The 15,854-nt window shown below is 43.9% G+C and overlaps 1 protein-coding gene across 1 annotated transcript in view; it reads left to right on the forward strand.

Annotated features, from left to right (window-relative positions):
- CFAP54 (cilia and flagella associated protein 54) overlaps nt 1–15,854 on the forward strand; it is a 199,539-nt gene that overhangs the window by 66,780 nt on the left and 116,905 nt on the right. The window contains exons 24-27 of the mRNA XM_026649001.1: nt 867–1,022; nt 2,377–2,499; nt 5,568–5,714; nt 12,889–12,988. Of these exons, the coding sequence (XP_026504786.1) occupies nt 867–1,022; nt 2,377–2,499; nt 5,568–5,714; nt 12,889–12,988 (526 nt within the window). The remainder of the gene's footprint in view (nt 1–866; nt 1,023–2,376; nt 2,500–5,567; nt 5,715–12,888; nt 12,989–15,854) is intronic.

Genomic DNA, 15,854 nt, shown 5'->3' on the forward strand with positions numbered 1-15,854 from the left:
GAGCCTCAACTGGAAGAGGCAGGGCCTTTAAATCCCCGGGCCCTTTAAATCACCGCCGGAGCCCCATGGTAGCGGTACTGCGGAGGCAGCCGGGAGCTCCAGGGCTCGGGCGGCAATTTAAAGGGCCCATGGCTCCTCTGCAGTAGCTCAGGCAGCGGGGCTTGGACCCTGGGCCCTTTAAATCCCCGACGGAGCCCCAGGGGCTCCCAGCTGCCGCCGCTACCCTGGGGCTCCAGCAGCAGGGCTCTGATGGCGATTTAAAGGGCCCGGGGCTCCGGCCGCTGCCAGGAGCCCCAGGCTCTTTAAATCGCTGGCTGGGGGAAGCTGCCCCCTGCCGATATGGTTGGCAGTGTACTGGCTCTTGCCGGTATGCCATACCGTACCGGCTTACTTTCACCTCTGCATATCAATGACTTCACTGGACCTGCACACACGAGCAAGAACTGCAGAATTGGGACCTAAAATGTCAGGTCGAGAAAGGAGTTGATACCTTCCCATCAATTAAATGGGAGCGATTAGCATGTGAAATTTCTACTTTGCTAAGTTTTTTTTTTGGTGCCACAGCCTCTTTCCTTGCTCAGTAAAAAAGCAACTGAGGTTGAGTCCCAGGCTTTGTAGGCGTATAGTCAAAGGATACAATTAGTTCAAAGTCACAGTCTACCTTTGGAGTCATGAACAATGCTATTTTCCCTTATATACTTCTAGCAGGGATCACTGTAATGATTATTCCAAATTCAGACATCCTACATCCTAGCAATTATACTGCTGCTTAAGACACAAAATATCTTTCTTCTTCCATCCTCTGAGATAAGTAATTTAAACAACAGAATTTACATCTGAATGAAAAAATATTTATTCATTTACAGGTTGCTAGACTAGCTGAATGTGAGAGAATGGTAGTGGCGATCGAACTCAGTAATTGGTTAAATGATGCAAATTATGCCCTGCAATCTGTTGTTCAATGTTATGGTCTCCTTGCTCCGATTATCTATCATAAGATTGCTTCAGTGCCAGTAGTTCAGGTAAGAACATTTAAAAGAGAGGCAGCTTGCCTACAAATCTTCTGAATTTAAAAATTAATATATAATGAAGTAGACAGAAGGTGAACGAAACCTGTGGGATGTGTGTTCTTAGGAGCTTATTGAGAGCAAAATTTTTAATGCTTTTGATAACTTCACAACAAACAAGGTATTTATTCTATGCATGTCAAGTACTGTCAGGCTTAAAATCCATGAATCTAGATTCTTTTCTCAGATATGCTAGTGTAAATTCAGAGTAATTCCATTGAGTTCATTGGGTACTGTGGTGGATTTAAACCACTGGGCCATTACCTCTAACTATATTCCATTTACAAACAGTAGTGTTGAGGGAAACAAGAGAGTATTTGCCAGTTGTTTCAGTGCTTGACTCATATCCTAGTCATCTTCTCTCTTTAAGCTAGAACTTTGTCCCATGGTGTCTTGATAATTCACTTTCTGTTTTCAATGGAGAGATGTTTTCTTTTAAAAACAAAGCTCTTTTCTAAAAGCAAGCATCTTCCAAGTGAAAACTGAATGACTACTTGAGCCCCTTCTCTCCATTTCTGTGTTTGGCATAAAACTATTTTGTTTCCTCAAGGATTCAGTTAAACATATTGTTGGCAGCATCCAAAGACTCGTGATCAAGAAATAAAAACAAAAATAGATTCCAGTTTATGGTTAGACTGAGCTAAATAACTTAAAAGAGCTAGCATAATTGCTGTGTTAAAACCAGAGAGGGGATGAGAACAACTGGGAAAAGGCAGAGGGATTCTGTTCACATACTGTATCTGTCTAACGATAATGTCTCAGTTGGGTAGTCATTGGCTGTGATATCATACAAAATGCACAACCAGCCTATTGAAACATGGCTTCCGTGTTCAGATCCTTATTCTAATGGACAGTAATTTAGTAATATGCACTTTTCATATCTGTTAAACAAGGGGGGGGGGAGGAATCCATCTCTTATGTTTAGAGCTGACTGGAAAACAAAAATATTATGTGAAAATTTGTTTTTCTTTTAAATTTCTGACCAGCTCAAAACAATTTGCAACAGATCTCTCTCAGAGTATGTTATCTCATACTACATCATAAATTATTTTATTTCTGACTAATTAAAACAGCAAAAAGACCTATAATGTATCTATAACTTTTATATCTATTACCTTAGGCAGAGTTTGAGTGAAGGTTTGGTCACATTTACTATTGGTATCAATGGGGCTAAGATCTCACCCTGTGTATTCAGTAAACTATTTTTAAGTTTTACAGTCAAGTATAACAAGATGATATGCTGCTAGGCACTGACCCTGAAAAATCTTTTCAGATTTAGGGCTTCATATTGTAATCCTTGTACTTTCAGATCCTCATCAAGTGTCTAACTGTCCTGCAAGAAGTCCCCAGTTCTACTTTACAGAGGAAACAGACAGGTTGTTATGAGAGTATTCAGCATATGATAGCTTGCTCCTCCTTTTATACAGCACAGGTATTTACTTTATTGTGTTTAGGACTGTAGACATAAGGCTCAGTAGATAACATGAAAAAATTAGACAAAACTTCATCTTACTGATCTGACCTTAAGAAAAGTTTGGCACTCTTGAATAAAAGCCTAAAGTGAGAAATAGTGGTATAAAAACCATTTACGGACATGTTTTGAATCAGCACATTTTAGTAATACTGTTTATTGTTTACATTTTAAAAATCAGAAACTTTATTAAGTAGTTTGTTCAGGGCATAGATTATTATTTATTTGTTACGTACCGGATGAAATCAGTGACCTCATTTTCATTTGTACTTTGCGATACTTAGATTTCACAAACTTTACATTTTATTCTTTATTGGACTCCATGTTAGAAATAAAAAATATCTTAGTTGTGGTACAATAGGTCATAAAACAGAGTGCTTATTTTTATAGTGTGAAATATCCCTATCTAGTCTAACAGAGATGACTTTTAGTGCCTGTGACAAAGTTCCTCCTCTATCTTGGTGGGTCCTGCGCTTATTGGCGGATTTTCTTGCCTCAGAGATTCACCATGTGGGTTGGGGAACAGCCCAGAGACCTTCCCCTCTTGAAGAACCCACAGTCCAGGTCAATTGGGAGGTTTGGGGGGAACCCAGGCCCGCCCTCTACTCTGGGTTCCAGTCCAGGGCCCTGTGGACTGCAGCTGTCTATAGTGCCTCTTGTAACAGCTGCATGACAGCTACAACTCCCTGGGCTACTTCCCCATGGCCTCCTCCAAACACCTTCCTTATTCTCACCACAGGACCTTCCTCCTGGTGTCTGATAACGCTTGTGCTCCTCAGTCCTCCAGCAGCACACCCTCTCACTCTCAGCTCCTTGCACCTCTTGCTCCCAGCTCCTCATACTCGCACCACAAACTGAAGTGAGGTCCTTTTTAAAACCCAGGTGCCCTGATTAGTCTGCCTTAATTGATTCTAGCAGCTTCCTCTTAATTGGCTCCAGGTGTCCTAATTAGCCTGCCTGCCTTAACTGGTTCTAGCAGGTTCCTGATTACTCTAGTGCAGCCCCTGCTCTGGTCATTCAGGGAACAGAAAACTACTCATCCAGTGACCAGTATATTTGCCCTCTACCAGACTCCTGTAACCCACTGGTCTGGGTCTGTCACATGCCTTACTATTAACAGAAAACTTAGTTTCAGAGTGGTAGCGTGTTAGTCCGTATCAGCAAAAAGAATGAGGAGTACTTGTGGCACCTTAGAGACTAACAAATTTATTTGGGTATAAGCTTTTGTGGGCTAAAACCCACTTCATCAAATGCATGCAGTGGAAAATACAGTAGGAAGATATATAGACACAGAGAACATGAAAAAATAAGGGTTGCCATACCAACTCTAACGAGACTAATCAATTAAGGTGGGTTATTATCAGCAGGAGACAGTCTCTATGCAAAAGAATAAATGGACACAAATCGGACGTCAAGAATTATAACATTCAAAAACCAGTCGGAGAACACTTCAACCTCCCTGGACACTCAATTACAGACCTAAAATTTGCACTTCTTCAACAATAAAAAACTTCAAAAACAGACTCCAACGAGAAACTGCAGACATGGAATTAATATGCAAACTGGACACCATTAAATTAAGCTTGAATAAAGACTGGGAGTGGATGGGTCATTACACAAACTAAAAACTATTTCCCCTTGCTAATTTTTCCCCTACTGTTACTCACACCTTCTTGTCAACTGTTTGAAATGGGCCATCCTGATTATCATTACAAACATTTTTTTTCTTCTGCTGATAATAGCCCACCTTAATTGATTAGTCTCGTTAGAGTTGGTATGGCAACCCCCATTTTTTCATATTCTCTCTGTGTGTGTGTATATATATCTTCCTACTGTATTTTCCACTGCACGCATATGATGAAGTGGGTTTTAGCCCACGAAAGCTTATGCCCAAATAAATTTGTTAGTCTTTAAGGTGCCACACATACTCCTCGTTCTTTTAGAAAACTTAGTGTGGAAATTGCCACTAGTCTACCTTCTGCTCCCACTATGATGGAAGGTAAACAGTTTTACATACAAATAGCCCCCTGGGTGAATAAGTCATTTCTGACATTAAGCCTAACTCACCTTATTTTCTAATAAATAATAGTCCAAAATTTACAAATGTAAGAGCCTCCGGTCATTCACCTACATCCATATTCAGGAACATAAATAAGTGGCCTGGTTTTCAGAGTTGCTATGCACCTGAAGTTCTTTATTTACTTCAGTGGAGCTGCAGCTGCTCAGCACATTTGAATATTAGGCCACTTACTTTATTTAGATTCCTACATAAGAGTTTAAGAGCCTAACTTTAGGTACCCTAGTTTGAAAGTGTTGGTTTAGTAAATAGAAACTGGAACTATGGCTAGAATTTTTTATGCATTTTATGTGCCTTAATAGGGACAGAGGAGCCTAATTAAATCTTGAAGTGGAACATAGGCATACAACGAATTGTCAACATTTGTTTCAAAGTGCCTGCAAGGCTGTTGAACATTTGGGGTGGATGGGTGATGCACCTCGTATTTTGAATTATGGGCCTGGTCAAGAGGTTAAGTGCACAATAGAGTATTTTTAAAGTAGGTGGGAAGGCACCTAGCCAGAGCAGGTTGCTGAAAAGTTAGACCAATTCAGGGCATACCTAAGTTGTTAGGTACTTGCGAAGAAGAGACTGTCTCTGGGGAATGCAGACAACACCTGGTAATGGAAGAAAAGGGTTAGTGTGTAAATATCAAATCAGATTTTCAAAGCAGCAATGTGCCTACTACAGCTTTGAAAATCTACATGTATAAACTGAGATTCATAACTACAGATTTAGGCACTTGGACAGGAAGATTTGAAAATTCCAATCTAAATTATTCAAGCTTATAATTCCTCATCAATAAACTTTGATATTATTGCACTGTACTTTATTATTACTTGCGGAGTTTTAGTCATTGGCTAATATCGCTATAATATTAATATATTTCCCAGTTATAAACAATGAAGGAAAAATATAAATGTATTTTTTATTTTTATGTAAAAGAAAAAATTAATTAATAGATGTTTAACAGGTACTGCGTTCATGGAAAGAATATGAACTAGCATTAATTATTATTAACTATGGGAAAAAGTTGTTGGATTCTTCACAAACATCCCATGGACAGTCTAAATTCAGTAGTATTGAAGAAATGCAAATTGACACGGAAACAGAAGATGAGGTAATCTTTTTTTCATTTTCCCTTTCTTTTCTATAAGTAGGATGTTGCATAATAGCACCCCATCAAAACATTGCTGATATGAGATAGTGTAAGAAATTTAAAGACATACAACATTCTTTAACATAGCAGAGTTCACATAGAAGATCACTTACATCCATGGAAAGTTGAAATTAATTTTAATCAAACAATTTTCATAGTTGAATACTGCACTTCATATCATGTCTTCAGAAACACTATAGATGACAGAGAAATAAATAACTGGTGAAACTGCTGAGCTAAAGAAACTCTGAAAAAATACTATCCCAAGTATATTGAACTGGAGAAACGTAGCTTTCTCATTGCTGCTGCTGCTGCACATCTTCAGAGGTGCTGTTGATGGCTCCTTCCTTCCCCACAGACCACCTCATTCCTCTCAAGCTTGAGTGCATTTCTGCCTGGGGCTGCAAGAGAATAACACAGGGATTGGCTCTGGATATGCCCTCCCTTGAGGTTATCATGCAGTCTCAGTACTTCAATGGATCTGGAAGGCTGGAGTGAGCCTTGCAATCATCAGTCATATTCATGGTCCTCTGGAGGGGTGAGCTCCTATCAGCCTTCTTTAAAGAGACATAAAATATACCATTGTTCCTCCCTTTGTCTCTCACAAAACCCTTCTCGGGAGGGAAGAAGATGGTGTCACAGTTAAATGGCTAGCTGCACCTATGTCCCATTTTTGGTCTCTCTCAGAGCACCCCCTCAAGTCTTAGGCCTTGTGCCTTCATCTGTTCCAGGGTTTTGCAATTCCACTTTCCCACTGGGCCCTTGGCTACAGTACCCTGTGTATCAATTGTTCTTATCCTATGGGACTGACTGAGTTTAGGTACTTGTTTTGCTCCCCTTCAGGAGTCTGTGACCAGGGATGTACAGTGACCAGACAGTACTTCGGATTTAAAAAATCTGTTTATCAGTAGGAATAAAGGATTTAGAGAAAAGGATTTTAAAACAACAGTCTACACACGTCTTTCTTACCTACAGGCTTTCTACCTCTGATAGTAGTGTAGGAAGGTCAAGCGTCTTCAGAGATTCCAGCGGGTACTTTTGTCTCTGCCTGGTTCCCCCCAAACAGCTGCCCCCTGTTAAAGGGCATTCCTTTTAAAAACTGCCAGAAGTCTTTTGATCTCCTGTGTTTGAAGGCTTATTTTGTCCTGATATAAACTATTTTGTAGCTGACTAAATAGGTGGCAAAATGCATTGCCCTTTAACAACCCTCAATTGTTTGTGGAAAGGTGGCCTATTCTGAGCCATTCTTTCCCTTCCTGACAGCCTCATGTTGTATTAAACCATTATAGTCCTATAGAACCCCTCCCCGACAAATAAGCATGTCAACATAGAGTATTCATAAGTTATGACAAAGCATCTCCAGGTCAGTCACGGATGGTATGAAAAGTGCTGTCTCAAATCTGTGGACCACAGCTCTCTACCCTTGGACTGTGATATTTAAGAGCTAAGGAGAGAGGGCTTTTTTAATACTTACTGCCCACTGAAAAAAATCCTACTGAACATAACAGCAGTTGGTACCATAAATGTTCAGGTCAGCCCAAATTAGCCTCTGCAATTGATGTTTCCTATTTGAGGGATATTCCCTCATTTGTAGCTACATCCTGTTAGTAGTAGTAGTATTGCAGTAGAGCCTGGGGATCCCAGCAAAGATTGGAACCCTGTTATGCTTGGCACTGTACAAACATAGAATAAGAGACAGTCCCAGCTCTGAAGAGCTTACAACCTAAATAGAGAAGATAGTCAAAAGGTTGGAGGGAACGGATGCAATATACAGGCAACTATCCTGTTAGTTCCACAACTTTTTGTTTGTTTCTCTTATTTTATTTTTTTGCCTGTTTAATTTGGTGGTGGGGGGGGGGAGGGGATTAGCTAAAAAGAGAGATAAGGAAAGTAGATGGGACATTAAAAGGAGGGGGAAGGATGAGGGTTATGGAGGGCAGGTGAAGTCAGGCTGAAATAAAGAGCCTGAAGAAGAAGGTTGGAGGAAGTGGAAGCAAACAGCCAATCAGCATAGGGGGAAGAATGTCCAGAGAGAAAGTTGTACAAACCGTGTGGACAAAGATGACATCAGAGTCACCAGGTCCCTGATTCAGCTTCCCCCCCGCCCACCGCTATTGCCGACTGAGTTTCTGGCTGGCTTCTCCCAGCAGTTTTTCCGAAAAAATCGAATGTCCAGAATCCTAAAAGTTTCTGATTTTTGTCCAAAAACCAAAATATTTTGTCTAAAATCTGAAGTATTTCTATTCAAATATGCTGTTCTGGTGCTTTGTGAATTATAGTTTAATTGCCTTAGGTCCCCATTCTCGTCACTGGGCTCCTTAGTAGGACTACAGTTTCCATGATGCTCTGCAAACAGACCTCTCTAATGCTCTGCCTCCTCTCACCAAGTGGTGAGTGCAAGGCATCTCATGGGAGATATAATCTGACTAATATTTAGATTTCTCCCTTACTGGGAGTGGAGCAGTTAGCTCATCCCACCCAAATGAAATATGTCATTCAATCTTCTGTCCATGACACTGTGAGAATTACAGAACATGTCAATTAGCCGCTTCAGTGCCCTAATTAAGGGAATAAGTTATTTCCGAGATGACTGAATGTCATTCAGACAGGAAAGAAATACACAACTCAAAGCAACGACTTTCTAACTGAGCTCTGAAGTGGATCTGTTAGCTAACGAGAGAACTGGGGACAGCTAGTTCCAAAGGTCACTCCCTCCGCCTTATAAAAACACTTCTCAGAAGTGGCAAAAGCCCATCTTCACAAACTTTTGGCCTTGGCTACACTTGCGAGTTACAGCGCTGTAAAGCCGCCCCCAGCGCTGTAACTCACTCCCCGTCCACACTGGCAAGGCATTTGCAGTGCTGTATCTCCATGGTTGCAGCGCTGCATGTACTCCACGTCCCTGAGAGGAATAGCGAGTATTGCGCTGCTGCTGCAGCGCTGCGGCGCCAGTGTGGCCGCCCAATGCACTGTGAATGGCCTCCAGAATTATTCGGCAGTATCCCACAATGCCTGTTCTAGCCACTCTGGTCATCAGTTCAAACTCTACTGCCCTGGCCTCAGGTAACCAACCATGTGACCGACCCTTTACATTCCCCAGGAATTTTAAAAATCCCCTTCCTGTTTGCTCAGCCTGGCATGGTGTGGAGTGCTATCAGCGAATCTTTCCAGGTGACCATGCCTCCACGCACCAAGCGAGCCCCAGCATGGAGCAATGGCGAGTTGCTGGACCTCATCAGTGTTTGGGGGGAGGAAGCTGTACAGTCCCAGCTGTGCTCCAGCCATAGGAATTACCATACCTTCGGGAAGGTATCAAAGGACATGATGGAAAGGGGCCATGACCGGGACACCCTGCAGTGCAGGATTAAAGTGAAGGAGCTGCGGAGTGCCTACCGCAAAGCCCGCGACGCAAACGGCTGCTCGGGTGCTCCCCCCGCGACCTGCCGATTCTACAAAGAGCTGGATGTGATACTTGGGGTTAACCCCACCTCCACTCCGAGCACCACCATGGACACTTCAGAGCCGGTGTGTGGGGGGAGGAGGAAGAAGAGGAGGAGGAGGAGGAAGAGGAGGAAAACGGGAGTGATGGTGGTGGGCCGGATGGAGACACCCCGGAATCCCTGGAGCCATGCAGCCAGGAGCTCTTCTCGAGCCAGGAGGAAGGTAGCCAGTCGCAGCTGCCGGTACTTGGTGGAGGACAAACAGAAGAGCAGGTTCCCGGTAAGCGGGTTTTTTTTCGGGAAGGAATTTTTTCGGTGCGGGCTCTTTGGGAGAGGACGGTTAGGCATGCATGCCTAGATGCGGAATAGTGCATTGATGTGGTTTATCACATTGCGGTAATCGGCCTCGGTAATCTCCTCGAATGTCTCATCCAGAACGTGTGCAATGAGCTTGCGCAGGTTTATCGGGAGACCCACCGTGGTCCTTGTCCCAGCCAGGCTAACGTGGCCGCGCCACTGTGCCGCGGGGGGACCATTGCTGCACACAGGCAAGCTGCATATGGGCCAGGGCAGAAGCCGCATTGCAGTAGAAGACCCTCCCTTGCTTCCCAGGTCACCCTCAGCAGCGAGATATTGTCCAGGACGAACTCCTGTGGAAAATGTTGGGACAGTGTTCAGTGTAGCTGCCCCCTGAAGCTGTTGGCTCTCCCCAAGGCACAGAAACCCAGAGGACAGTGCAGCCCTGAAACAATCAGTCCCCCTTACACACCATTTTGAGGCTCCCGTGGGATCTGTGTGCTCTGTTTCGGACGGGAAAATTATGCAATTGTGTAGACGCTGTGTGTTTTCTACTCCTTAAGTGCGGGGGAAATCATTACTCTGTCTGGTATAAACAATGCTGCCTCTGTTAAATGTTGCATTTTGCCTATACAGCAGCATCAACCTTGAGACCTCAGCCGTCCCTCTTATCGTCTGCTCAGAGACTGCAAAGACACAGGAAGAGACCGCGAAAAAGCAAAGAAGACATGCTGCAAGAAGTGATACGGCAATCTATTAAAGAGAATGAGAAAGCACAGAACTGGAGGGAGAGAGAAAGCAGGATCCGCCAGGAAAACGCAGCACAGCGGCGGCAAAGCACGGAGCACCGGCAGCAAAGCACGGATCGGCTCATAAGCATCCTGGAGCACCAAGCAGACGCTATCCAGGAGCTCGTAGCCATGCAGAAAGAGGAGCAGTACCGCAAATGCAAACGCCACCCCCCCCACAGCCCTTGTCCCAAAACTCTTTCCGTTGTGCCCCACTGTCACCTCCAACCCACTTTCCCCAACTTCCGTGTTCTTCACGCCACCCGCTGCCTCCAACACCAGTATCTTCACCACCCAGCCCTGAAAACCACGACCCTTACCCTCTACACTCAACACCCATCACCATGCAGTATAACTATCCTGAAGTGCAGCACTCACTGCACAGCACATCAGACAGGACATACGCGAATCTGTGATTGTACCGTTCCCTACTCCACCCCCTGGTTTCTTTTCAATAAATAATTTTTTTTTCTTTTCAATAAATGGATTTTTTAGCTTTGAAAACATTCTTTATTATTGCATAAAGTAAAAGACTCCTTAGCCCAGGAAATAAACAGGCACTGCAAGTCTGCTTGTCTGCTTAGCAAACACTGATTCCTAAAGATTGGAGCTACTGCACTTCACTCCTGTGCAGGGCAGCAGATATCACTGCTGGTTTTCAGCCTCAAATTGCTCCCACAAGGCATCCCTAATCCTTGCAGCTGGGCCCCTGTAATAGCCCTGCTCTCTGGCTGTGCAAATTCAGCCTCCAGGTGTTGAACCTCGGAGGTCCATGCCTGAATGAAGCATTCACCCTTCCCTTCACAAATATTATGGAGGACACAGCACGTGGATATAACCGCGGGGATGCTGTTTTCGGCCAAGTCCAGCTTCCCATACAGAGATCGCCAGCGGCCCTTTAAACGGCCAAAGGCACACTCCACAGTCATTCAGTAGTTGAACTGTTCCTTGCTGCTGTCAAGGCTCCCTGTGTAGGGTTTCATGAGCCACGGCATTAATGGGTAAGCAGGATCTCCAAGGATCACAATGGGCATTTCGACTTTCCCTACCATGATCTTCCGCTCTCAGAAAAAAAGTCCCAGCCTGCATCTTCCTGAACAGCCAAGTGTTCCGAAAGATGCGTGCATCATGCACCTTTCCGGGCCAGCCTGTGTTAATGTCAATGAAACGCCCACGGTGATCCACAAGCGCCTGGAGAACCATAGAGAAATACCCCTTCCGATTAACGTACTCGGATCCTAGGTGGGGTGGTGCTAGAATAGGAATGTGCATCCCATCTATCGCCCCTCCACAGTTAGGGAACCCCATTTGTGCAAAGCCATCCACTATTTCCTGCACGTTACCCAGAGTCACGGTTCTTCTGAGTAGGATGCGATTAATGGCCTTGCAAACTTGCATCAACACGATTCCAACGGTTGACTTTCCCACTCCAAACTGGTTTGCAATCAACCGGTAGCTGTCTGGAGTTGCCAGCTTCCAGATTGCAATAGCCACCCGCTTCTCCACTGGCAGGGCAGCTCTCAATCTCGTGTCCTTGTGCTGCAGGGTGGGGGCAAGCTCCTCACACAGGCCCATGAAAGTAGCTTTTCTCATCCGAAAGTTCTGCAACCACTGCTCGTCATCCCAGACTTCCATGACGATGTGATCCCACCACTCGGTGCTTGTTTCCTGAGCCCAAAAGCAGCGTTCCACGGTGCTGAGCATGTCCGTGAATACCACAAGCAATTTCGTGTTGTACGCGTTACGCGGCTCGATAGCATCGTTGGACTCCTCACTCTCACTGTCACTTTGGATCTTAAGGAATAGTTCGACAGCCAAACGTGACGTGCTGGCGAGATAAGTCAGCATACGCCTCAGCAGTTCGGGCTCCATTTCCTGCAGACAGATCGCGCTGCACAGAAACTGTTGAAAGATGGCGCCAAAGGTGGGCGGAAACAAAGGGATTTCTGGGATGCGAAGTGATGCATCATGGGGCGTTGGGACAGGACCCAGAATGCCCCGCACCCACACCCCCTTCCCACAACCCACGGCGCCAGAATGGGAAGAGGTGCTCTGTGGGATAGCTGCCCACAATGCACCGCTCCCAATAGCACTGCAGTTGCCGCAAATGTGGCCACGACAGTGCCCTGGGCAGCTGTCAGTGTGGACAGACTGCAGCACTTTCCCTACTCAGCTGCACGAAGTCAGGTTTAACTCACAGCGCTGTACATCTGCAAGTGTAGCCAAGGCCATTGGGAACCACCTCATAGCTGCAACAGACACATTGTAAGCATTTTTAAGTGGATTTCCCCCTAAATATATTTTAAAAAATTACAGCTCTGGCACGATCCTAAGCCATTTTAACTTTCTCTTTTGATTTAGTTTCATTATATCCAAATAATTCAATATACAGAAAGTTGATATCTGTAAATCACAATTTATGTGGAGTTTATTTCATATCTGAAGTTGTCACTGGAAAAAATTACATTAAAAACATAAATAACAAATATTGATTAGGACACCAAACAGGGAATTAAGAGACTTGGGATTTATTCCCGGCTCTGCCATTGACCTGCTGTCTACAGCTACATAAATTCTAAGTATTAATAATTTATAACTTCATATTCTTAGAGTCCTTACAGTAAAAAGAAGTCACAAGCAGCTGCAGTTGAAAAAGCAGCTGAGAACCTAGCAGCTCTGGAATCAAACCTCCTCAAACTGACAAGACCAGGTAGATGTTTTAGCAAAGTATTTTTTACCTTCTCTCTCTATTGTTTCTCATGGTTTGCATTCAAGAATGGTTTTGCAAAATAAGTACTCGTGTGTTCTTTGTCTCTTTTTAAGAGGGAAAATGAGGGACGCAATATAACCAGCCAAATATATGATTTCTGATGTTTCATTTAGGTTGGCAGTAACATATGGCATTGTTTTCACCAAGTCTTTCCTTCCTTTCAATGGTAATATCTCATTCCTCATTAACCACCATGATTGCTGCATTCAAGCAAACACACTAACAAGCTTAAAAGCTCTATCAGTTGTATTGGGGCTCTATGCTATAATCCTACCTCCTCAAGCTGTTCAGACTGCCTGTATGATTTTTTTTCAGAGCAATCTAGTTTGAGAATCCAATGATTTATGGCCATTCTGAACTTAAAGTTCCTGCAGGAGTGCCTGCAGCAGTAAGTTTTAGTAAACATAATTGACCCAACCCATAAAAATACTAAATTTTAAAAGTCTAGTCTTTCAGAGTCCATTAAGTGAACTACAATCACTAATTTTTAGTCACGTGTGACTCTTTGGTCATTGTCTTTTTTTCTGTGTTTGTATATCATCTAGCAGAGTGGAGCCATACAAATACATAAATAATTCATAATAATAACAACTGAAATGTTTAGCTGCTCCTTATGTTGGATCAGATAAGGAAGGGTTATTTGTCTGGCTATGCCGAAAGAAGGACAGGAGACATTTGACATGGGTTTAATCAGGCCGCAACTGTATTATTAGATGTCTGGGACTTCCCGGCAGATAAAAGTGTAACCCTAGGTTTATTCTGTAATTACCAGAGGGACTTCTACCGGCTCCCCCTCTTTTTCCAGCCAGCTCCCTCCAGCAAATCCATTGCCAGGACCTTACCAGCCACCCCCCTTGTTACAGGGTTATGGTGGACTATAAAAATAGGGGGTTGGCTCCCTGTTATAGCAATCATAGAAGTTCCGAACCGCCCCCTGTTAGTTCCTTTTAACGAACCCTCTTTTTAAGTCCTTTTCCAAGCCATTTATCTGGTCACTGTATACCTTTCCTATGGAGTACCTGCACTGGACATCCACCACAAGGAGGTACCAGCAATTAGCTTGCCTGCCTCCCCCGCACCTCAAACCCAGTCAGGTTCCCAGACATCTCTTACTGCCCCAGCCAAAACAAATGGGTTCCAAAGCTTTACAGGTGAACTCCATCCTCCCTGAATAATGTGGTGCCCTCAGGATGTCCAAAGTGGTGAGCTTTTTATGAACCCAAGGAATTTGTCCAACCCTCTCTTCGTATCTGTCATGCTTTGTCCACGAGGTGGCGCCCCATGGCTCCCAGCCAGACCCTGTGTTAATGCATGTTCAACAACACAGGTCTGCATCAAGTCCCTTCTTGTTCTGGGCAGTAATTGAACCCCTTTACACATTCCCAAATAATGTTTTCCAAGGTGTGCCACATCATGTTGGTGACTGCTGATGGGCCCCTACGGCGCACAGCAGTGGCATCAGCCAACCCAATAACATGCTTCTCCTTCCATGCCAACGCAGGCTCACCCTGTCACTGGACCCTGGTCCGCCTATGTGCTTAACCCCCCCGCCCCAAAACACCAATCCTGTGCCCACAGATCCACACCACTGCCTCCATGGCCGGTCTTCCAACATCTGGAATGAAATCACAACACGTTAATATTGACTCACCACCCAAAGTTGCACACACGTATTGTATGTGTCTGAATGCCAACGCCCAATTGCCAGAATTGCCTGTGCCCCCATACCCAGCTGTACCACTGCTGGGAAGAACAGCTTTTCTGGAAGATAACAGATGCTCCCCAGCCTCCTTGATCAGTTGTTGACCATCTCAAGTTTAATATTCCTGCTTGTCCTTGACAGTGTACATCACACAATTCCAAGCCCCTCCTTCCCTCTCCCCCCGCAGTGCCCTACAGAACCCAGGCATTAGCTCGCTGATCCCGAAAGCACCAAAATTGCTATTAAGAATGCTTCTTTGAGCAAGGCCGCTTAGATTCCTCAGAATGTTAACTGTGATGTACCTCAGCCTGCTCTGTGTAAAGAGGAGGATTTAGGCACAGAGCTGCCCCTTTTAAACCCTTCATTTCCACGGGAAGAATCAGTGACCACATTGACCCTTTTTGTAGCAGTTTTCCTCTTCCCTCCCCCCCAATCAAAGCACAGTTCTCTTCATTCGGCCAGCCAGCCAAATACCCAACCACCCTGCTTAAAGGTGCGATGCGGTCATTCTCTTTCACAATCCTTAAATAGAATACACATTTCAGCCTTATTTGAAGATTTGTTTCTTCATCTCTCAATCCTTTTCTGTCCTTATGAATTCTAATGAGGTATGCAAGTTAAATTCAAATTAAATAGCTAATTTAATAAAATACTGTACCATGTTAAAGAAGACTGCATTTTGTCAACAATTCGATGTGCAGTACTCAATAGCCAAAGTGCTACTAAAGTGTGGTGCTTGGTTATGCAGGTGTATTTGCAAAATTTAAATGAATAAACACAAAATCTAAATCAGAAAAGTTTAAGGTAAAGGAACATTTACAAATCTTTGGTTAGGAAAAGGGATATTCAGAATAAAAGACATAACACAAAGCAAAAGACAAGTCTCCTGTTGACTGCATTTATAACAAATGCTAGATGCCCAGCTAACAGCTAGCCTAATGAATCCAGTTAGATCATCTAGCACAGTGTGCTCTATGCTAGAGCTCATTATTAACAAATATGGTAACAAAAACCACTCTGAGGGAAATTCTTGTAAGTGGATCTACACTGTGAAGCATCCCACTGATGACAATCTAAGAGGGAAATTGGGAAAAGAACTGAATG

The sequence above is a fragment of the Terrapene carolina genome, unplaced genomic scaffold, assembly GCF_002925995.2.
Source record: "Terrapene carolina triunguis isolate 2854851 unplaced genomic scaffold, T_m_triunguis-2.0 Scaffold68, whole genome shotgun sequence".
In the NCBI taxonomy this organism is placed as follows: domain Eukaryota; kingdom Metazoa; phylum Chordata; order Testudines; family Emydidae; genus Terrapene; species Terrapene triunguis.